Genomic DNA, 25196 nt, shown 5'->3' with positions numbered 1-25196 from the left:
AAATATAAAAATAAATAAAATGTGAAACACAGTCTCAGGTTTACCATCACCATTCAATGACTAAAACTATTCCTGTTGCATGAACTGTAGCTTGAAATCGCATCCCAGAGAAAGCAAGACTTATCAATCTGAGAATGATGCAATAATTATAAATCTAATTACTGAGATAAATTTCACATCTGTGCCTTCTGTCAATGGAACAGATGATAACTAAGAAGATAAATGCATTTTTTTTTACTCATACATTTTTCATCTGCAAAGCCACTAATTTCCCATACCACAAGATCATAAAACAAGATTAAAAGTAAATTAAGACACTGATTAAATTGGGAAAGGAGGTATTTTTCTTAAATATATAATACAGTTTTTATATATTAGTTGGCAGAAGCAGTTTTCTTCTTCCCTCATTCTACTATAACAAATATTCTCATAAACATAAATCCCCAACACTCCAAACATTCATGCAGAAGGAAAATATTATCCTGAACTAAGAGACCTTAGCTCTTAAAAACTGAGGGCATATGCTAATGTCTACAGCACTGCAATCAGATTTTTTCTGAAAAAGTTTAGAAAAACTCCAAAACATCTAAAATGGAGAAAGTTTATACACAAAAGCATTTAATCACCAAAGCAGATTGCAAGAGAAGCAGACTCAGATCTTATTTGTAGACAACTCAAAAAATTAATTTTGTAACATTATGATGATCTCTCATTACGTAACAGCCAGAAACCAAGACTAATTAGTTTTGATATAGTTAAATTGAATAAAGTGCAAAAGAATGGATGGAGTTTAATAGCATAAAGAAAAACAGCTGCAGAAGTACTCCAAAGTAATACAGAAGACAAAGAAAATTTAAAAAAAAAAAAGCAGATTAAAAGTTGAGTATGAAATCAGTATAGATGGTATCTGCAAAACGCAAAAGAAGTCAAATACTAAGACCACTCTTCCCTTCAAAAATGCTTTGTGAAGCAGCAACAGTCCCACTTCCAAATCTCTAACAGGTTAATTAATGCAAAGTCCATTTGCACACTGCACAAAGTTTTGCCATATTACATAATTATTACAGTGATTTAACCTTCAAGTGCATCATTAGTGTAGACCTTTTTAAGAAAAGAATGTACAAAATTATTGCAAGTTTCACATGTGGAATACTGGAAAAGCCAGAACTTATTTAAAACATACACTGCCTTTTTTAAGACAAACAAAAAGGAAGAACTTTTAAAATGTGAAATTATAAACACAAGTTTTTAGTAATCTGTCTAGATTAATTTCTACTTTTTAAATCACAAAAACCGAGCAATATTCCGTATTCCATTAGAACAAAGTCTTAATTGTTTGCCCCCCTCTCTAAATTTTGTCCGGAGTCATTGAATTTCTCTCATATCAAAGAATGGTTCAAAATTTTCCTTCTGGCTTCATGCAATGACACCATATTTTTGCTAACTTTCCTCCCTTTATCTGCTACTCTTGTTTTAAAAGCTTGAATAACTGTTTCTTTGCAATTCTCCAATCTAAAATTGAACCCAGGAAAAACTTCTGGTATTTATTAGACATTCATTAAAAGATACAGATTGCATCTATCCATGATGATGTGATGGTATCACTACCAACATCTGTGACGCAGGCTGGGGCTCAGAGCACCCATGATGCGACTTGAAAGCAAGTTTTTCACGGCTGAAGTGTGGGATTTAAAGGACCACCACAAATTCTGGCAGAAGAAAGCAATACATTTAAAGCACAAAAATTTTAGATACCCTTCACAGATTTTGTTACATAGATGATTCCTTGCACTTACTTGTCACTCGCCCTTACTTGTAGAAATTGAGACTTTTATCACTTTTGCCAGAATTTCCTATGTAAATAAACAAATGCCTTGTATTCACTTTCACATTAATGTCCAAACTTTACATTTCTCAGTTGAATGTGCAATGTCTTTCACAAATCATTATCAAAAACACCTAATTAAACTTATCTTTGGGTTTTGGTGTTTTTTTGGGAGGCTGTGAATTTTTAACACTCTGGAGAGTATGATGGCATTACCATCAATATCAAGATCTTACACAATGAGAAATCTTTCCCCCCCTGCTGTCATTTCAAAAACATTTGCCACTTGCTCAGATGTGGCTGCAGAGAGAATCTGTCTTCGATCATACTCAAATGAAATAATCTGTTGAGAAATAAAAAATAAAAGATATTAAGTTCTCCTCTATTTGCCTTACCAGTAAGGTAAGATGCAACCCACTGCATCGAAGAACAAATCCATCCTAGCGCTCTCACTGTAAGCTTTGTTTTTCAGCTGTGCTTCACAAAGATTTTGAAACTATGTAATCCATCCTGTATAATCTGTGAAACACAATTCCTTCCCTAAAATAATGCTATTATAAAAGAGACATTTTTGGATGAAAAAAAATAAACTTCAGGGAACCTTGAAAGTTGATGTAAGCGGTCAGAACTCCACAACTGGGAAGCAGGGTGGCACAAAGGAAGTATCAAAGCATTACTTACTGAACTGTATTTAGCCTTCAAACAGCAATCCTCCCTATACAAAACAATCTCAGAAGTTAAAACCATTTTAAGACAAAATAGTTTTTTCTAGATCTCTGAACACATCAAGTAACTTTCCCCTTCTATTGTTTTCCCAAAACTATTCTTCTCCCATTCAAATCTGACAAGATAAACCAACTGATAAGAGGCAGCCCTGAAATAAAGCTTCTTTGTCTGCAGTAAAGTTATAGCCATGCAGGAATACTCTACAGGGATTGTAACTTAGGGAAATATAAACCTTGGTAAACCACAGAGCACTAATCCCAAAATGCAATTCTCTAAGCCTTGAATTTCATGCTGTGATCAGGTTGCATGCCAAGAAGAGACTAGCAAGCTAGGCAGCAGGTAAATGCAAAGCTTAGAACACATTTTTTAAAAAAAGAAAACCTTTTTACAAGATGAAAAAGAATAGGAGAGAGCACAGAAAAAAAAATCAGTCACATTTAACAATAACTAAACTTTGGGGCATGCAGAAAACTTGAGCAGAACAGAAAGTTTACATCTGTTGCCCTTTGCCTTCCTCTCTGCCCCACAAATATCCTTCCTGGACTTTATTCCTGCTGGGTGACTACGTATCTGGAAGTCATTGACCTTACACGGTATCAGCAGTGCCTTGGACAAATGGTACTACTCCTTATCTTAGAATCCAATTCGTCATTTCTTATTTGTTTCCCAAATCCACCCCCCCAAGACAGGTTCTGTCATACCTCCTGCTCTCTGTCACTGACACTCCTGCCCACTCACTCTTCTCCTCCCTATCCTGACTTCTCACCGTGTCTCACTGTGGGGGAATTCCTCCTTCACCTCAGCTCCAGTATCATTCCCAATGCACTAGCTCCAAGTCGCTTCTGCAGCTGCTACAGACAATCAATGTTTCTGACGAGGAGCACTCATGATAAAACAAACAGAAGACACTACATAGAAAGTGCTTTTGCTGAACTTCTAGGGTAACAAACCCAGGGTGAACAGCAGCTGCTAAAAGATGCAACCCAGTTGCATCAAGCTTGATTACTTTGTTCCTTAAATAGCCATGATTCTTCCCATATCAGGCAAAAGCTGTTTGGGTAGAAATGAGGGGACCAGTTAGACTGAAATCAGCAAAGCACGAGACTCAAGTAAGAGTATGGCTGTAAAAATAGAGCTACATTCCACGATCTCCTGGAAACATTAAACAGAACAAAAAGCTAAAGCAGAAATGCAGTGCTTCTAGGACAGACAATACTTCATCCAGAGCTGAAACAGGTTTCCTGGTACAGTAATCAAGAAATGGTAATTTTTGTGAAAGATATGCACTGAAATGGAAATTTCTTTCTCTGAATGAGGGCTAAAAGAACAAATTGCTGGCAGTGAAGGTAACCACTTTTATTTATTCAAAAGAAGTAGGGAAAGCAGGCTATTTTGTCAGAGCCAGGTTTGCCAGGCTTTTCATGGGAAATATGGCATAAGCCTTTATAATTATTTCATTTCACTATCCTCAATCATTAATACTTACACTTGTAATGAAGATGCATTTGGAGTCTAAGCTATTTTGACAGTTCATCACCTCTCACAGGCTATGCTGAGGACAGCACTACTCCACACCACCTTAATTCTGGTATTTGTGTAATATATAGCAATTTAGTCAGAGGCAAAGATTAGAAGGGGATTTCTCCCATTCTAAGAAGAGGCTACAAACAAATGGTTTCAGTTGCCAAGACAAACACAAAGAAATTAAGTTAGTGCCATACCTAGAATGTGAAGCCTAACCAGGTACACATGAGACACTAATAATGCAAGACCAGCCTTTTTATAAAGGCTCCAGGGATAGAAAAAGGGGTTATAATTTTTCTGGTGTTAGAACTGCATGGTTGAAAACTACCCCAGCAGGAACATACTATCCCTAGCAAGACTTGAGATGATGTGATTTTGGTTACACAGGAAAGTTAATTTTAAGTTCTATCTCAGTTATATTTAACTTCTTATGAAGGTAGCTAAGGTATGACTTCATAGTTATTATCTTCAGCAACAGCAACACTGAAGAGTCATTGAACAGTGTACACGTGAAGTGAGGAATTTAGTTTAGTTTGTCTTGCCTATTTTGTCTGGTTGGTTGGGTTTACTTCATTTTTAAGAGAAGCCTTCTGCATTAAGAAGCAGTTCAGTGAGTACTTCCATATGCTCCAGAACCCAGACAAGTTCTGCAAGGATATTAACTGGAATAAATGCAAAAACCAGCTGCCCGGAAGAGATGACGCACATCGATACTGCAGACAGCTTCCTTGTCGAAAGTAGCCTTGCAGCTTGTATTTGATGAAGCATCTCCAGACCCATAAAGTCAAAGTAAAACACAGCCCACACTTAGTGCCAGTTCACCCCAGAATCGTTCTATGCAAGGAAACGAATTGGCCGAAAACGTTCCTCACTGAATACTGCAGAATTAGTTACACTGGGACAATCAAGAGACTCCATCCAGAGAAAACGACTGCTACCCTGTTCTAACTTACAGCTAGGAAAGACTAAAGAGTAAGGAAGAAAAGGTTTCCACTTTTGAGAGATATTTCCTGTCTCTCTGAATTAAATTTTCAAGGCGATACACTAACTGAGAGAAGTGTGCAAACCATCTGAATACAAGTAAAATATAGCATTAGTAATATAGCAACAGAATTTTCATCTTATTATTTTAAAGGCTGTCAGTATTTCCCACTCATATCAATTTATTGTCTAGCAGTATTTTCTGATATATTTTACCTAGACTGTATGTCTGCACATCCACTCTCCAAAGTTGTTGCGTATATATATGTGTATATGCATATACAGACACACACTCATATTCATATGCGTAAAACGTATGCGTATATTTAGTTAAATACATGTATCTATATCTAACATCTTACGTTTACAACATTGCACATACAATCAAACATTCTACTTACTATATATACTCTCTCTGTGAGAAATTATTCTACATCAATCGGTAATGTGCTGTAAAAAATAGGCTACTGGGATTTAAAGTTTAAGTGTTATAAATTGGGAAGAGATTCAGATTTTCCTCTTTTGTATGTAAGGGTTAGTCAAGTAAGGTGAGCTTTTAGTCTGAAGAAATGAGAGCGCTGTCAAAACTTAATGAAAACAGCACACCAAGACGCAGCTGCTTGCAGTCCCAGTTTGGGGGTTGGTCTCGAACCTCTGCAACACTACACTGAGTGCTTCTTTGGCTTTGGCTGTTGGCCAGATAAACATGGGCAGTAAGCTACAGTCCTCTCTAAATACTGAAAAATGGGCATGCAACACCCTTCTCCGTGTCACAAATACCAATTACCAGCATGCCACCATGCCATCAGAACTTCACCTTTCCTCATCATACAAAAGAAGAGACTTTTTCTTCATATTTCTAAAAAGGAAAAATCTTTTTAGAAAAGATTTTTTTCTAAAAAGAAAATAAACAGAGAAAATAAAACATGAAATGCAATCAACTAGATGTATGATCACCGTTTACACAGCCTGCCTAAAGGATTCAAATGCACTCAAGACAGCATCACTGCAAAAACAGACACCAGGAGAAATCACAGAATTGCAAAGAGATCTGCCAAATCTCTAATAACTGGATCTGAGGGAGACTGACACAAAGACTCTTTACACTGAGAAGGGCTTCTCAATTTCCTTTGAAACAGAGTCTTACAATACAAATAACAAGGTCATCATGCCTTCTCAACTGAACTTGCTAGTTGGATGTGTTCAGTGTCTTCAGCTTCACTGACTGCTCCCACTTTTACTCTAGTCAATTTCGATCTATAATTTTTCTTCATCTCGCACAGGAGAATCATCAGTAGTTACAAGAAAATTCCAAATTTCTTCTACATATTTAAAATGGGATACACTTCTATCTGTCCTGAGCCTTCCTAAAGTCACTGATTCACATTTAACTCACATAATTAAATATTCACCTCTATAGTAACAAAAAATGGTATTAAGCTAACTACTAATACAATATTCATAAAATAGCTGCACAAAAGTTAAAGCCTGTACTACAACCAAAGTGAGTATGCAGAGGAGTGCATACAAAAAGAATGCTTAGGATCACAAACCACCAGGCCACTGAGCAATTCTGCTTTATTATACCCCAAATTATGTTTTTGCACCTTCACATCATACAACCCATCAAGAACATGATGACGGGATCATTTAAATCCCACTGTTTCTTGAATTTATAGTTTATTTTATATTCTGAGAAGGGAAATAAACCAAATTACTAAGTGTCTCCTACAATACTGAGAAATTTAACTAAATTCCTTGATACAAAAATGTTATTCATTCAAAATAGAAGGGTAATTAGTAAACTAGAACCAAATGCAGAGGAAAAGCATGCAGGGCTGGGCTGGCCTCAATTGCTGCTAAGCATGATTATCTGCATGCTACATAATTCAGAACACGCAAAAAAACCCCACAAACAAACAAACAAACAAACAAATCTACCAAAAACAAAACATCCAAATCAAACGAACAACCAACCAAAAAAACCTAACCGAAAAAAGCCAAAATCAGTAGCCACTGTGAGGGGTTTGTACAACAAGCTGTACCTTTAAAAAAAAAAGTCATACATCACACCTATTAAGATCACAGCATTACTGGTTTGGAGGCATTAACCAAATGAAGTAGTGCCTTGACTTGCATAGTAGACAATAGTGCAGGAACGTTCGCATTAGACAGGAAATACCTATTTACCAGAGGACATGCCTATCTAGGCTGCAGACAGGAGGTTCAAAAAAGAGGCCTCCTTGGCTTTTGGACCATCCCCTACAATTCACATTAACCCTTATCACTTCACATTCCGAATACAATTTCTCCTGTGCTGAGAGAATGCAGCCAGACATTTCCTACCAAGTTGCAGAAGAAAGGCTGGAGGCAGGATGTTTCTCACGCTGACACACTGCTGGTTGTTAAGAGCTCGGGAGAAACTGGGGGAGCAGATGGAGGTGAGTCAGGATCTTGGATGCCAGCACTTCACCTCAGGCTGGTGTGCTGTCTGCAAGGCTGAAGTACAGTACTGTCCCAGGCGATGCCTCCCCTGGCTCTGTCCCTGGTTCAGGAGCTGGGCTGGAGCCCTGTTGCTACTGCTCACAACACAAGCAGTCAGACTCAGTACAAGGGACCCCTCAGCTGAGGGACCACCTCGTCCACCCTCTCAATGGGGAACAGTAGTTTCTTCCACATTTACATTCAACAAAGCAGTCAATATACTGACAACTTTTACCCAGTCACCCCCTTCAGAAAATAACCCCAAACAAAACATCCATCTAGACTCAAGGACTAACCACAGACAATTCCCCAAGATATTTCAGTACTGCCACGGAGCCAAGCACATACCCTGAGTTTTCTGTAACTCCGGTTGAAACTGAGGCCGCCAGAGTTCAGAATTTAGATAAAACACGGGACTGTCTCCAGACTACAGACCAAAGACCTGTCTGTCCAGTTACCTACCACAGTGAAACCCTGTTCACCTTTCCAGCATTCTCATTCTGTTTTCCCCTTAGAACTACCTCCTCTTGGGCTTCTTTCCTTCTTACTTGCTCAGAACAGCACTGTTCTACCTTACCATGTATCAGATATGATAAGCCATATAGACCTCTTCATAACAATGAGCACATTCCTCAGATAGCATGCAGATAACTTTAAGGAGTGCTTCTCTTGACTCAAATGTCTGCATGGCATCAATACCCAAAACATCCCAGTGGGTAAAGTCTGTCATATTTTGAAATTAGGTAGTTACACGCAGCCAGCCTAAAAAATCCTACTTCCTTGGTAGATATCTAAGAGACACTGCAAAAATTACTAATCCATTTTCAGTTGGGGGAAGAAAACAAGAAACTATTTTGTTTGCTCTGCTTCTTGCTATGGAAATTGTGCTTCATCTTCCTTTCAACCTCCTCTATTTGTTGGTACCCATTAAAAACTTAATGTTGCCAAGGTGACTTCTTTCATAAAAAGAATCAGAAGCCTATTAAAACAGAAGTCTACATAGCACCCTTTATCACATGAAACACAGTCTGCATTGCACAGTACTCCAGAGACTCACTCAGGAGAAAAGCCACCAAGAGCCAAAGTCCTAGAAATACTTTTTCCTACATTATTTTACAGTATTTTTAAGATAGTTTTACGTTTTTTGTTCCCCTTTGTTTTCCACACCCCTCCCCCAACTTTTTTTTTCTCCTAATAGTCTTCAAGTAGTAGAACTAAAGTAATCACATCCTAAAATTCAAGGGTAGGAGATTGGCAGCTGCTTGAAGGAGGCAGATTTTACATGGTTTTACACTCTAATTCAGTAGTTCTTTTCTGGTTTGACCTCTAATTATAATTAAACTTGACTCCTTTCTCCTATAATTAAATAGAAATTATTCATTTTTACTCAAAAGAGCAGTAAGTCCAGACAGGACAGGACTGCTTCTTTCCTTCTTTAACAATCTGGTAGCCCACATTCTCTAAAAACTATGAGGCTGCACATGATGGATTAAATGTGTTATCTTCAAACCTTTAGCAATACTACCAAAGACTAAGGAAATTAACAGGTAAGACAATGTCAGAGCAATGCACCTGACTGAAGAAAAACTATACAGCAGATCAAACACAGTAGCAGAGGAGTCTGAATTCTTCTATTATCACACCCAGCAGGACAAGAGTCTGAATTCTTTTATTCCTACTTGTGCAGGCTTCCCACTTGGGCAACAAGAAATACAAAGGAGGGAAAAGCATTCAAGGAGGATAGTCCTCAGGAGACACATGCTCCAACTAAGAATATAAAGTTACCTTTTAACCTCTTGAGAACCAGAAGTGAGGATACAAATCTACCAATTGGACAGCAGTACAGTGATGAAGCACAGCTGACTACTGAGATTTGACATGTGAGGGAAATGAGCTTCATTCCTTCAGTAGCACTGTCGCACTAATTGCTGTGGTTTATCTTCTTTCTTCATCCAAACATGAGCGTTGCAAAAAATTCAAAACAAATGCCTAATCTTCAACAACACGATGCAAATTTGCATCTTTTCTTTAACAGAATCAATGCAAGTAACAGGAAGAGTGGTCCTATTCCTTTTCCCTTCTCAGGTTTTAAAAAACACAAGAGGAAATATTATGTAACTAAAGTGTCCCACTTTCTATACAAGAAATAAAAACATTTTGCAATTAATATTCTGTCTTGCGTTTTGTTTGGACATCAGTAGTCAGTAATACTTAAGTAGTTAATGCACTGGACTTAAGGAAAAAAAAAGAAAAAACTTTTAAAAAAATTAAAATCATTATTTAGGGCGTTTGAAATTACTGGTTAGGAGACTGAATATGAACAATTAAGTGGAAGGCATTCAACCTCAAAACTATGTCTGTTCCCACAAGACCTCTGGCAGCACCATCAGTGTCCCACATTTGAGCATGCACACATTGACTGCAGCTCAAAAATTCAGTTTGCAAACAAAAGATCCTCCTCTCTTTAGTAAGACCCACATTCTCCTTTCCACCCACTGACAGCTGACCAAAAGTTTTTTAATTAAATGATAATTAAGCATCTAGAAGGATTATTTTCCCAGGGGAAGGTGAAAAAAAAAATCCATTCACTGCATCCATTCAGCTGTTGGTCTCTGTCAAGCCTGTGGCAGAGGGCATCAATTAATGCCAGCTATGGCAGCTTTCATGAAGAGGGTGTTTGTTCTGCAGGAACCAGACATCTGCAAAGTTATGCTAAAAGGTAAGTGACCAAACACTCCACAGTGTCATGATCTTAAGACACCGCTACACATTTATCTGCAGCCAGCAAGGTACCATTCCCCAACAGTCTTATGGAGCAATAACAAATTGAAGTCTGTTTGTGTTGGAGTTTCCAAACACAGTGATAACCCTTTAGTAGCAAAACAATAAATAACTGTTATAAAAAATGGGTATGTCTGATCTAGCTTTTTTCCAGATTAAAACTGAGCTTATGTAACAGACATAACTATTGATCATTACTTTTCATTTAACAAAGCCTCATGAGAAATTTAACAGAAAAAAAACTAAGTATGTGCTGCACATAGTTGACACCATTTACAAACGTACATAAATTATTTCTTCTCTCCACGGATTTGTATTAGATATATAGTACCCACACTTAAAAACTTAACTGTGTATCTAAACCTGGTATAGTCACATAACCAATCTCCCTTCTAAAGGCAAAGTTACACCACAGATGAAAGTCTTTTACTGGTTCAGAATTTCCCCATTAGAAAATGAAAATTTTTATTTTAACCATGAGAATACAAACTGCCTTTTTCAACTGCAATTGTGTACTAAGAAGGTTGTGTCAGCAAGATTAACTTGATGCTAGCTACGGTTCAAATTATCGTCCCTGTATAAAAACCCAACACCCAGACTAAGTCTGGGAGCAAACTTCAGCTCCACATGGCAATACAGCTACTGAGGAAGGGAACCTATTACACATGCAGATCATCACACTGCATAGTCACAGTGAGGTAATTGGAAACATCTGAATAATCTCTAGTGAGGCAATTTAAACATCTCCAAGCACAGTCACAAGTGGGGATGACACAAGGCCTCTGACATCCACTCACTATTTTTTTTTAAGAGTAATGCTTAATTATCAAGCACCACAGAAGCCAGGAAAGATCAGATGATTTATGTGTTTCAGTGTGCTGCCACAGACCTGCACAATATATACATGCACATTTATAGTATTAAAACTAGTGTGGCATGGTATTGAAAAAAGTTTCAGTGGTGTATGCTTCATGTTTCAAGTGACTGGATTACTCAGTGAGGTCAGAAACAAATTATCTAGGCCACTGCAAATAAAGTACTGATAAAGCATTCATGTCATGTCATCAAACATCCCCTCCTTCTGATATGCTGTGCCACTTTAGTAATCCAAGTTTCTAAATCACAAACAACTGTTCAATTTTAGAAAACCCTTAGTGTATCTAAGATAGGTTTTCTGCAGATCAAAACACCATAGAGCTGGGTTGTGACCTCTCATACAGGCTCTGAGAAAAAATTATGTATTACCCAAGGAAAGGAAAATCCTTCTCCGCAATGATATACTTCAAGCTCCCTCCCACAGCTGGTATCCCAGCACAACTAGAACACAATATGACTTTAAATTTATCCACCCAGTTATGCCTAATGAAAATCTGGAAAATTAGTAGTGTTCTTCTAGCAAATAACCCCAGTACACATTCAACACTAGAAGTTTCCAATCACAGTGAAGCATAACAACATGAATAAATCTGGCCCACAAAATCCACTTATAGTATTTCTTAAACAAGATTTCTTACTATGAGTGAGGTTTTACAGAAAAAATGGAATTTCCAGAATAAAGTAAGTTTGATTTCTCATTTACATCTCTCCTGACCACTTCAACACCTTATTGTCTCAGAAAAATCCAAGAACACAGCAACACAACAACAACAACAACAAAATAAAATTAACTTTCTATACCAGACTTAAATCTATACATCAATACAAGAATACAGGGAAAAGGCTAAGACCCTCTTAAACACATTACAGAGTATATAAGCAATTTATGAGAACAACTTTTGTATGTACTTTGCCCTGTAAAAACACCCGTACCGGTAAAGGACCATTTTCCCACCAGAGCAATGTACTAATTGCTCACAAATAGAAGTAGGTCACAGAAGATTCATGAAAGCAAATGCCCGTGACTCAGTGTAGAAGGAAGAAGAAGAAAGAAAATGAAGCAAGGATATGATCTATAGTGTGTAAATAGGTATGAGCTAATAGTGTGAAGAGGAATAATTCCAAGATGAAGATGTGTTTAATTCACCCTGATGTGTCAAGAATGAAGTATCACATAAAATGACTAGTAAAGCAACATCTACTCCAGAGACAAAAAACCAAGCAGTGGTAATTACAGTAAACACTCGAATTTTAAACACACATCAGTTAACTTACTGTCCTTAGCCACAACAGCCCACAGCCCATGTGAGTAACTGCTCCAAAAGCTCAGTGGCAGATCGAGCAGTGCTACTGGCAGCAATGAGAACCACCTGAGATGCTGCAGGAAATACTGCTTGTGGAACCACGCAAGACAGTTAACATCTGCTTTTAAACTTAACTGATGAAACAATATCTGCTCCAATACAAGCAGAATTGCTGACAAAGGAGAGGAAACTAAAGTGAGTGCATTGCTGCCAAGTCTTAAATTACATAATGTAGTGTGTGCAGTCTTCAAGTTACATGTTCTGGATTCATACATTGACTCAAAACGTCCAAGTTTTCAGTGTTTGAAGGTAGGGGTTTATTATTGTTGGGTTTGGTTTTTTGCTTTGTGGTTTGACAGTTTTTCTTGGAAGTTCATGTATCAAGATGTACTTGGCAATGGAGAGATTCAAGATGAATGGTAAGTATCTAAAACCAGAAAAATTTAACTTCTGCTAAACTCTACACAGCATTAATGAATTCCAAATAAAAAGGAACACTGGCTTGGATGTATATGAAGTTGAACAGTGCAATCCAGTGTACAGTCTTTCTTCTTTACACATCAATCTTTTCAAGAATTTTGGAACTTTTATCATGTAGTTAAAAATATCTCAAGATTTCATAATCCTGCAAGAACAGATCTGTATGGGCTTTTCAACTGCTACTAAAATTCCACATTGAAGCAGCAATGTCTGGGGCAGCAAAAAAATGACAGTGGAAGAAGTACATTGGAAAGGGAATTTGTCTCAAAGTTGTCAATTCTCTCCCCTCTCAGAGGAGAGCTGAAATCCTCCCACAAAAGGTGATTTTACATTGTCTTGCTGCACATAAGTAGTTCAATACACAAAAGCTGTTAAATTGAACAAGAACCATGAAACTTACATGGAAAACTTGGGAAAAAATCACATATTATGCTTCAATGGGTACATGAAAAAAGTAAAAATGGGATCCATAATGAGCAAATTTCCCCCTTTCTTGAAATGTAACTTGAAGTACCACTAGATCACGTCACACTTCACAAATTCTCTAAGACACATTACTATGCTAACAAGTAATTCTTACATGGACAAGCTAAGAGTTTCCACACATACAGTTCTGCCATAAGGCTAGGGTCATCATTACTATTCTGAGAGTCACATCCATGGTTCTACCACAGAAAGCTGCCTCGCAGATTACCTGTCATCTTAAGCAGCATGGCTGAAAAGACAAGTTTAAGATAAATTACTGGTTTTAATAGAGGAATACCCAGTTCTACTGAAAATAATTCCACTGTCTGACATAATGTACACGGGCGCAAGCAGAACTACAACCCCGGACATTCTGTGATCTCCTAACCCTCTCAGTAGAAAGAAAGAAAGTGCTGAGAGCTTGAACACTAATTCTTCGTTTCCTGTTTTTTATAAAATAGAAGCCCCAAACTGCTAATTTGGCTCAGTGGTTTAATCAAACATTAGATTTTCAATTAGCATAAGATCTAGTTCAGCTTTTCAAATAATCATTACAGATGACCTCAGACTACATACAGCTTGAAAACCAAATGTAGGCATACCTCTGAAAAACAAATTAATGTCAGCAAAAGCTATTTTCTTAAATGTCTTCAGTATAAAAGAATTGAGAAATGCGTTGGAATTACCCCTTCTTCAAATCATAACCACAAAAATTACCACCTTGAAGATATAAATTTAATGATAAAGCACAAACAAGTCAATTTTAAACATAATAATATGCTTCTTAATCAGGGCCCTTCCATAAATCCATAACTAAACATTAAATGAAAATGATTTTTCAATCCTTCAAAAACCTCAAGAAAGTCTGTGCAGGTAGGTAATGGTGCCATACAGGTTCAAGAGGGCTGGACAACTAGCTGGTTGTACATACGGGTGTGTAACCAATTAAAAAGTGACTGATTGTTTTCTCAACCTAGCTTATAGAGCTCTGACTTGTTTTTATGGGGATATATAATCTCTTGTCTCACTGTGACTAGCATAACTTTAGCTGATACCAGAAAACAGTGACAATGAAGTACTAAAAAATGACCAATTAAAAAAAATCAAAACCAAGGTTATAACTGGCAAAATGCCACACAATAATTTGGTGACAAACAAATGCAATTCTCATCATCTCTTCCTTCCAAAGTGCTTAAGTAGGTTCCACACAAACATTGAAAGCATTTATTGAGTGACAAGGATTCTTTTTTTCTTCATGTTACAGAGAAATATAATATCTTGTGTGCCTATTTTTTCTTCACTGTTTCTTTTTTCCCAGAAAATAAACCCAAACACTAGAATAACAGTTTCACACCTATTTAACATAGGATGAGTACAGTATCATTCTGCAAAAATCTGCTAAACTCCCAAAAGTTTCTGTAAAATTGAAGCTGGGCTACCATTACACTACTGATAGTTCTGTATTTGATATTACATCTTAGCCACTGAAGCATTTCCCATTCACAGCTCTAAAAAGAAGTTCTAGTAATAACAATAACAGAAAATAATAATCTGTTTTTAAATTCTGACTACTCAGTATGTTATACCAGCCATATTTTTGAAACAGATAATGTAGTCACTCTCTCCAAAGGGCAAATTCTCATCTTCCTATTCACTAATGTCTCCCAGCACACTTTACCACAAGTAGAAGAGTAGAACCATGTCATCCACCAATGCTGGAGACAGGAATCATGCAGCAGTGTGATACAAAGCCACACGTCACATTCTTTACAAGTCTAGCTTTAATAGTCCAAATGCCTGCAGCCACACTGCCTCGCGCTGCGATTTTTTCACATTTTGGGCTAGGCAGCACTGGGCTAACTAGCTGCTGCAGGAAATGATGATCACCTCCGAGTCAGAGCTAAGCACACACCCCAGCATGGTGCTGCAGGGTACAGTGCTGTTTTGCAGATGAATCTGGGCTGCCAAGCACATGAGATCATTAGAGATCATTGCTTTGAGGAAACGTAAATGCAGTGAAGCACACACACTTGTGAAGAAACTTACTGAACATTCTGAAACCAAATCAACTGAATGTGTTTTTCTCAGTCCAGCAGTCCTGGGCTGCTCCTCAAGATCACAACAAGCTAATTATAAAAAAAAATCCAACTATTTAGACAGTATATTTGTGTTAAGAAACCCCCTGATTACCTTAAACATTTGTCTGCCAGTGCTTAATTTAAATCAACAATGTCTTTTGATGGGAAAAAAAGAAAAAAAAAAAAAAAACAAAACCAAAAAAACCCCAAAAAACAAAACCCAACCAACCAACCAATCAAAAAACCCCACAAAAAAACCAACCAAAAAACCAAACCAAAACAAAAAACCCCCACCAAAACACCTTCCCAAACTAATAAAAATGTCTGTACACACACTATGTATGTACAATTCACCAATCAAGAGTACTTAGCGTTTCTGACAATAAAATGTGATGAGTATGGTTTCAGATTTAATTTAGCATTACATAGCTATCAAATCACCGGCCAAGTATAAAAAGTAGGCAAATTATATTGATAATCTTGTTTAAAGGTTATCACCACTGAGGATGTGAAGAAAAGCATGGAAGTTCACTCCACTTGTTAAGGTGACCAAGTGGTTTGTGGCCACATTAAAGATTTGAAGTCAATTTTTCATATACAAGCAACTAAATCATACCCTCAAGTTACATATGAATGTTGTTTTTAAAAAGTACTCAGTATAGTTCAATATGGTCATTTTATAAGTTCTGTGTGCTGGCAGAAGGGAAGGAAAACAAAAATGAGCCTTAAGCATAGAGACTACTGCCATACAGTGTAACAGGAGGTACCTTCCTGCTAAATTCAAACACAAAATCAACAGAAATTAACCATACATTATGCTTGAAATCATACATGCTTGAAAACCTTGGCAACCACTAAATTACCAAGTAAGTACATTAACACTATTGCACATTTTCTATTCCAGAGTTAACATGAAGAAAATGAAAAAAATAATTTGCGGTTTTGCTTTCTACACATCTTATCTTCCACAAGGACATATGAAAACAGAAAATTGTAGGTGCTCCTATGCATGACCCTACAGCCATGTGATTATTACTCACAGCCAAAAAAACCCCAATTATGCTAATACAGGTAGAAATAATGTTGCTTTTTGGTTGAAAAAATCTTTGGAATAAATGATAATGGGTTGCAGATGCTTTTACTCAAGATTTTATTTTAAAATAATGACTGGATTCTTTTCTTTGTTCTTCAACACTGCACAATGATTTCAGATTTTAGTCTTCTTTCTTTAGGCTGCAATGGAGTGAATTTGAAGAAACTCTGAAAAAACAGCCATCCTTGTCCCAAGACTTCTGAAAGAAAAGTATCTTGAGAGATCTGTCATTTCCCACACTTTCTACTTTCAAGAACAAAACCATCTGGGTCCCTCAAGCAACAGAGCCGAGCAAAGTAAAGCATTATTATTTCTTATATATGCAGTTGTGCTATGAGTCTTCATTGTTCTCCACATCACAGGAACACAACAAAGGACAGCCTCCGCTCAGAAGAGCTTACACAAGCCCAAAAACCCAGGCTCAACACAGACAAGACAAACATCTCCAACAGGTTAGAATAGGGTGTGGATGAGGTAAGGTGACAGAAAAGGGTGTGCTACAATTTTTGGCCATCAGGAAGAGTAATCACCTCACTACTCATCCGGCCCATTAGCCCATTAGCTAATTTAAGGTTTCTATTTGCATCACAGCAGAAGGATGCCTTAAGAAGAAATGTCCATAAAGCATAAAACCACCACTTCTGCAGCCTTTGTTTTTGTTCAGAAAATATCTCCCATCTTATGAATACTAGAGAGGGCTAGAGAAAAAGGAAAAAATGTTACACTGGTCAAAAAACTACTTCAGTATCTCATAGTCAGAGTCAAGTCACAAAGACAGGAATAAATTCACCTTCTACATGAGTTTCCTTTGTTCTCTAAGTTTTTTATGAGGCACCAGTAGCTCTTACTTTTGACAGGACCTGGAAGAATACATTGCCTAATAAAGGCAGAAGCTAGTAAATGAATGGGAGTTGTTATCATAAAAAAAGACAATTAAAAAACAAATGCCTTAAGAGCAAAAAATCTGATACTGCATGTATCTTATCCAAATAACAAAAAGCACCACATTCCTTCCAAATCATATTGTAATTAATTACCTTTTAACTACTTGGACTTCAAGTCCTATTCTCATTTGTCTTCACTTATCTTGAGTAGGTATTGATAATATTTGCTGCCTTTGCCCTAAGAATGGTTAATGTAAAGTGAAGTCATCAACTCATGGTTTATGAGTTTCATATTTACAGAATCTTGTATCTATTAGAAAAGTGGTTTTATAAAATAATACAAATTTTGTAGGAAAATAACTCTACAGCACAAACTGTTCAGGTGAACTATCTATAAATGTACAAAAACTATAATGAAAACTATGTCTCCGTCCTTGGTTTTGGTTGTGTAGCATTATGTGCCTTCCTGCTGTGACTTCAAAGAGGCCACTATGTAATGCAGAACAAGGAACCAGTTCTCAAACTCTAATCTTCCTCTAATATTAAAAATGTCTGTAACTAAAAAAGTATGTTTTTTCCACATATACTGAGCAACACACTTTCATAATTCTTTATCTTCCGTTACACGCATGTTTAATATGCCTATTTATATTAGAATTGCAACACCTTTGCGTAAATTTAAAAAAAAAAAAGCTTAATTTTAACTTCAAATAATCTGAAATTTGATAGATACTCTTATTCTACAGGCATATGCTACCCCAATACCAAAACAATGTTCAGCAAGTCATTTTATTAGGGTGCTGGATTTCTAATATGCACTGGGTGTTCCTGCCACATGCTCCTGTTCTTACTGCATATGCTTTACTTCATTCCTACACCTTTTTTTTTTTTGCAATGATCTAGCTGATTTACCTACAAGATAAACCTGGGAGCAGCTCTTGTCCATTAACAAGACCAATGAGACTTTTGCCTCGTGCTGCACTACGATCTTCCAGTAACACCCCAGTAGGACACATTCCTTCATACAACACTCACACCCTCCCATCTCTTCAGATAGCCTGTCACACAGAAGAGAGAAAAGCAGCACACAACCTCCCTCTCCAAGTCCTTATACACATCCTGCACTCCCACAGGGACCTGTGCCAAGCAGTCCCACCAGACAAAGAGGCCAGACCATGCTGTCAGCTCCTCAGCCAGCTTCCCAGGGCAGGTGTCTTCTAGAAAACACAATGCTATTGTTCCCTCAGCATGACTTGAAGGGAAAATTAATTTTTCCATACCAACTGAGGCAGAAAATGCCAACAGTCCTTTGGACCTCTCTTTAGATTGTTTCCTTCTATTAATATCCATCTGGTGACCCTTGTACTGGATTTAGGCAGGCACAGTCACAAAGCATGTACTGAACATTTCAGCATTTATTAAGAGACTGGCCCAATATCTCTGAGGTTATTACTAAAGTTAGTGTGAAAGACAATAGCATCAGCAATAAATTAGTAGTGGTAAAAGACAGCTCACTTAAGGAACAAGAAAAAAAAAAAGAAAGTTGTCCTGAGCAGTGTTGAATCTTTCAGATTTTGCTACACTCATCAATGATTAAACAAACAGGGTACCTTATCTGGGAGAGCCAAATTACTAAATCTCTAACACTATTACTCTTTGTCTTGCTTCCTGTAGACTGACAGAGTAGGTGATCCTACTGGTTTCTTCTCGCCTTATAATTTATGAATCAGAAGAAGGAAACACATGATCGCTAAAAGGTATTAATTTGTAGATAATGCTGAATGCTTAGGTCTGACCCACACAAACAATTTGCATATTTTAAAAAGTAACCTAGTATATTCATATACACTAGTATGATTTGTATTTCCTTTACAGGAAAGGGGGGAAAAAAGAAAAAAAGGGTCTTGCTCTTCAAAGATTTGAAGAAGAGACAGAAGAAATAATACAAAGATATAATTTTCAAACTTAGAAGAAGAAGAAAACAAAACAAAACAAAAACAGCCATACAGGAAGAAGTTTCATTTATCTGTTTAGAATTTTTTCCCACAATAGAAATCAAAGCCTTGCAAAATATGGTAATATTTTGACATTTTACGAGACAGAATAACACATCTAAGACACAAGTGAGCGGCAAAGAAAAAACAGACAGATGTGTATTTTGTAAAAGAACTGTTCTTCAGTTACTCATAGGTCAGAGACAGGGAGGAAATGCCTCCAAACTCAACAGTTCAATCATCAAAACATGGCAGAAAGGCCAAGGATGAAGCCAAATCACCAAGCCTCATGTAAGAAAAAAAAATTACATAATGCAAGCTTACTTTAACAAAGTGTTATATGTTTTCTGTGTTCATTATGCGGGTAATGCAAAAGATGCTCTGGTAAGACCTGATGGTGCAGTGAACTGACATAATGATCCTTTTGCTTGGTGTGTTCATAGACAAGGTGAATAGAGCATACTGCACTTGTCTGACTGCTTTTGCTTCTACTGTTACAGCACTTATGGAAATTCCCTTTACATACCCACGCATAAAAACAAGCTAGACAGGCCCAGAGTCACTGAAAAGGCAAATGTGTAAAACAAACATATACAACCTACTTTTTATAACTCCAAGAGGGTTATCAGTATTACTACAATGGATATTTGTTAATTACAACTTCTAACTGAACAGCACTGTCTGATGAAGGAGATACTAATCAAGCATTCTCCTTCCAGTTTCCCAAAAAGGGAATTTTAAAAAGCCATGTATTGATTTACATTATGAAAACCATGCTGAAGACAAATTCTGGTAAGCAGCAAGACGGCTGTTGAAAGAAACATGTCTGATTTATTCATATCATCAGTAATTAATTTCTGTTTCATCAAGGACTGGCTTGTTAGGTTTATGACTGAACTATGCTGAATGTGTTAAGATATTTTTTTCAACAGGAAATTCTAATAAAGATTTTTGCTTTTTCTCAGTCAGCAAGGACTGCAATCAACAGGAAACAGTCCATTTCAGAACTTCAATGGAACTTCACTCTGGATGGCTAGGATCATTGATATTGACCAATACACTGTTTCATTAAATTACATTTAACTGTTACAAATAATTCTGTCTAGAGAATAACCAGGGAACCTACATATTATATGGATCCACGTCCTCTGGTGGACTCACAGCACTACATCTTCTACAGCGCTCCTGTGAAATTTTCATCTCTCATACTCCATTTGCCCCCCAAACTCCCTTTGGGACCAGCTTCCCTCACTGTCATTTACCTATCTGTAGTGCAAGAGATGCTTCATGGGCCACTGACAGGCCATCTCTGGGAGGCACTGATGGCACTTCTAGGCAGAATGTCACAGCTTGGCTGGAAGAAGGTCCTGGCTTCTAGTTACACAAACCTCTCGGTGTCCATCAGCCACACCAGTTAATTTCTAACGTTCCATTAGAGCTCAGTTTGGGTTTGAAGAAGGACAGTTTCAAGGTTAAACCACATAAAAAATATGGTATGCTCAGGACAACTTTTCTTTTGTTTTCTACTGTTGAGGTTTCTTTTATGTATATGAGGTATACTTACATTTTATGAGGTATACTTTTATGTAGGAATACCTTTCCAGAACATTCTAGCATCTCATCCAAGAACTGATAATAACAGTAGCTTCAAAAGGATTTTAAGAGTAGGAACAATTTAAATTAAAAGCAAATTCATTATACTCAGATTTATTAAAGGAAGTTCAAACTACCATACCTATCTTCCCTAGAATAATTTTAAGACTTAGAATTGATGCTTAAAAACATATTTTTTAAGTGTATTTCAAAAGCAAAGTAAACACTTCTTACAGAAATCCATGTCTGATGAATAGCTTCAATAAAACAAGCCATTATCATATAAACTCCTCTCTTCCAAGCATGCAAGAAAAGAAAATGCCAACAAACCCAACAAGAAAAGCACTGCAAGTTGTTTCACATATCAAATCTGTCTCCTGTGAGAAGTGGGATTCTGTTCATAAGCCTAGTAGAAATGCCATACAGAAATTGGGCCCAGCAGCCCAGAGAGGAAAGACTGACAAGGCACCGTTCCCAAATGCATGGAAGAAAGCAACCAGGGAAAAATAAAGAAATTTACCTACTACCGCTTCAATTTTGCATATCTTGAGTGCCTCTTAAAACAACCACAGGTGGTTAGTACCAGCATTCACCAAAGTAACCTTTAATTTATTAGCTCTCTCAAGGTGAGCTTCCAGGCCAAACCAATACCCACAGAATTACTTCAAAAAAGTGAATCCTTGAATCCTTCCTCTATTACTTAAGGGAAAAAAGACTCAGATTATATGGTATTTCAAAATGTAAACACTACACTAGTTTGAATTAGTCTAGTTCAAATTTTTTTCTAGTTCTAACCCCCTTGCCATAGGCAGGGCCACCATATATACTGATACGTATGAAAATCAAAAATAAACAAAAATATTGACATTTCCTCTTTGACCTCAAAGCAGGCAAGTTTACATTCATGTATGTCTGCCAAAACCAAAAGATAACAATTTTGTCAGATACATAAGAAACATTAACTAATTCAGCTTCTTATTGACAAAAAAATAAACTGTTTGTTCTACAACCCACCACCTTAGTGCCTTGAGAGAAATAATGGTTTTTAAATTCTGGAACACTACAATCAAGTACTAAGAGAATTGATGGTATATACATTTTTATTCAACTAAATTATTTCAATGCTTAACACTTCACATCGCTTGTTTCAGTAAATCAAGCAGCAACAGGAATGGCGTTCCTTCAGTCAACACCCTTGACTTTACACAGGACTGTGTTAGTCTACCCAACATTTAATAAAATAGATTATACGTGGTTTTGATTTTTCCATACTTACTTCAATGTTAATAATTATGTTTTAAACCAGTCTAGTTAGAAGACACAGACTCTTTGACTATATGTATCTATAGACACATATAAAGCCATTTCCTTAGCTGTAAGCAGTGCCTCATCTGACATAATTTTCAACCTTTTTTTTGAGGGAGGAAAACAAAACTCACCTGGGTAGCCTTTTATAAATTTTTCTTTGACACCTTATTTTAAATATAGGTTAAAGTCAAATGATAGAGATCAAAAGCTTTAAAATTTCACAATGACTACAGTTAGTGAATTTGCAAAGGTTCAAAGGGAAAAAAATCCTCTGAAAGGTTCTCAAGAGAAAATCCAGGAGCCATCACTGAATGCAACATGGCCTGTTGAATAAGGCTGAATCAAAGACAGATGAATCTGCTGATTCTCCTCAGTTACGCATCTCTGCTCATGCCATCCCAGAGTTCCTCCAAACAAATCTATTCCTACTAAACCTCTTCTAACGACATGTAACATCACAGCCTATAGATAATGTGACAATATACACAGAACTACTGCATGCAACAATCAGTTTTGCATAATTTTCAGTGTATCCTTTTAAAACACTTCACTTATAATGTTCCACCTAAACCAGTTATCAGTATCTTCATATTCTAAACACAGCAGCACAAAATACTGAGTGATTCCACCTCCACCTCCAACTAACAAAATCATTACCATTCCTGCACAATAATGTGTAACAAATTTACAGAATCAGAAAGGGGAAAATTGGAACCTGAGGACCACAGTGGCTCATGTGGTCCAGCCTCCCTCCTCAAGCAGGGTAGTCTGAGAGCACACAGCATAGGACTGTGTTCAGGCAGTCCTTGAGTATCTCCAGGGAGGGAAACTCCACACCCTCTCTGGGAAATCTGTTCCACAGCATGGTCAACGGCACTGTAAGGAAGTTGCTCCTCATGTTCAGGTGGAACTTCCTACACATCAGTGTCTGCCCATTGCCTCTTGTTCTACTGCTCAGCACCTCTGAGATGAGGCTGATCCATCCTCTTGAAATCTATCATTTAGATATTAATGAGGACCCCTCTCAGCTGTCTCTTCTTAAGGCTGAAAGCCCCAGCTCCCCCTGACATTTCTCACAAGAGAGATGCTCCAGACCCCTCATCATCTTGGTAGCCTCCACTGGACCCACTCCAGGAGCTCTGTGTTTTGGTTGTCCTGAGGAGCCCAGAACTGGACACAGCACTCCAGCTGAGGCCTCAGCAGGGCTGAGTAGAGGGGCAGGATCACCTCCCTCCAGCTGCTGGCAATGCTCTCCCTAATGCCCCCAGGGTACCATTGGCCTCCTTGGCCACCAGGACACACTGCTGGCTCATGGACAGCTTCTTGTCCACCAGGACAAGAAAGAGCTGTCCCCCAGCAGGTCAGCCCCAGGCTTGTTCTTCCCCAGCTGCAGGACACGGCACTTGCCCTTGCTGAATTTCAGATGGTTCTTCTCTGCCCAAAGTAATTGGAAACTTCCCTTGAAATCCACTTTTCTGACCACCATTTCCGGCTTTGACAAAGGGCTACTAGAGGCAAGCCCATCAATCAGTACGTGCAGCTGCCCAAGTTGTTACTCAGCTTCTCACTAACAAAAGTTTGAAGCTTTCTGAAGAGAGGCACAGGAGAAGAGGAAACCATTAACAACTGCATGGGTGAGCTACAGTGTGCGTAAAAAACATTTGAGAAGGATAAGCTGAAGTCTAATACACCAAGAACTGTGATGACTGCAAAACATCAGTAGCAGATGTAAACCAAATACACCAGAGTGAACCACGTGGCATGTCCAAACAACCACAGCTCATGAAGGGATGTCTGAACTACTATCCTTTAAATTCTCTCAGTAAGAAAAACAAACACTGTCTCCTACCATGTCACAGCAGATATTAACCATGACAGTGGGGGGGGGGGGGGAACAAACCACCAAAACAATTACAGCTTCTTTCAGCGTATTCCAGCATTTTCCTAAGCTTCTTTTTATTTTGTTCATGTATCAACTTTCCTCAGGCTTTCTAAAACAGGACCCTTCAGTCACTTCTTAATGATCTTGACATAATTCTAATAAAATAACATTTTACCAGAGTGAAAATGAAGCAAAAATAGCAGTATGACCAGATGAATCCTTACCAGTCTGGCTGAAGCTAAGAAAAAATGCTGGCTCATTCAGACTGTAAGCAGAACTGGAAATACATTAATTGCCTGAAGAAAACGACTGGTCAATTACACCAACCAAAACATGCAATTTGACTGTGAGACTGTAAAACTATCCCCCTAACAGACAGCCTTTACTGTGAATGAAAGGAAATAGAATTACCAAGACACAGTAACACTTCACTAGGTAGTAGAGAAAACAATGCCATCACTGGTCCAGCGAATTAACTTCTAACAAAAGATGTTCAATGACAGTGTGTTTGGAAGCACATAGAGTCTGCACAGATATACTTTTTAATCCCCCCAGTTATAGGATAACAATCTTCTCTAAACTTACTCAACATCTATTAGAATAATAGCTCCTCTCTTCCTCTCTGTTGCATGTAGGAACTAAGGTGAATGAAGGGAATTGAAAATCAAGAAATGAAGTGAAGTTCTTCAAATTACCACTCCCCCAAAGATACATTAAAAACAGAACACATACATCTAAAAGAAACTTTTTTCACCAAGTTTGAACTGATGTTTAGTCTTATGCAGAAGTAAAATAACTCCACTAAAACCCAGTTTCAGCTGACATCAACATAATTAAACATTGGTTTCCTTATATTATCAACATAACCACTTTGAAAACCTGTTATTAATTAAAATAATCCATTTATAATATACTTTT

General features: G+C 37.5%; 1 protein-coding gene across 4 annotated transcripts in view; it reads right to left on the bottom strand.

Moving 5' to 3' along the window:
• The window catches only part of MAST4 (microtubule associated serine/threonine kinase family member 4), a gene marked incomplete at its 5' end in the record, with an annotated part of 275947 nt that overhangs the window by 72604 nt on the left and 178147 nt on the right, over nucleotides 1–25196 (bottom strand). Inside the window, one exon of one of the 4 annotated variants that reach the window (XM_084225042.1) lies at nucleotides 2221–2266. The exons of the other annotated variants lie outside the window; for them this stretch is intronic. Coding sequence (XP_084081168.1) covers nucleotides 2221–2264 — 44 coding nt within the window. Of the gene's footprint in view, nucleotides 1–2220; nucleotides 2267–25196 lie in introns of those variants that run through there. 4 annotated transcript variants of the gene reach the window in all.

Source organism: Fringilla coelebs (genome assembly GCF_963513975.1).
Source record: "Fringilla coelebs genome assembly, chromosome: Z".
NCBI lineage: Eukaryota > Metazoa > Chordata > Aves > Passeriformes > Fringillidae > Fringilla > Fringilla coelebs.
Note: the sequence above shows the minus strand (reverse complement) of the source record. Positions and strands in the feature narration are given on the sequence as shown.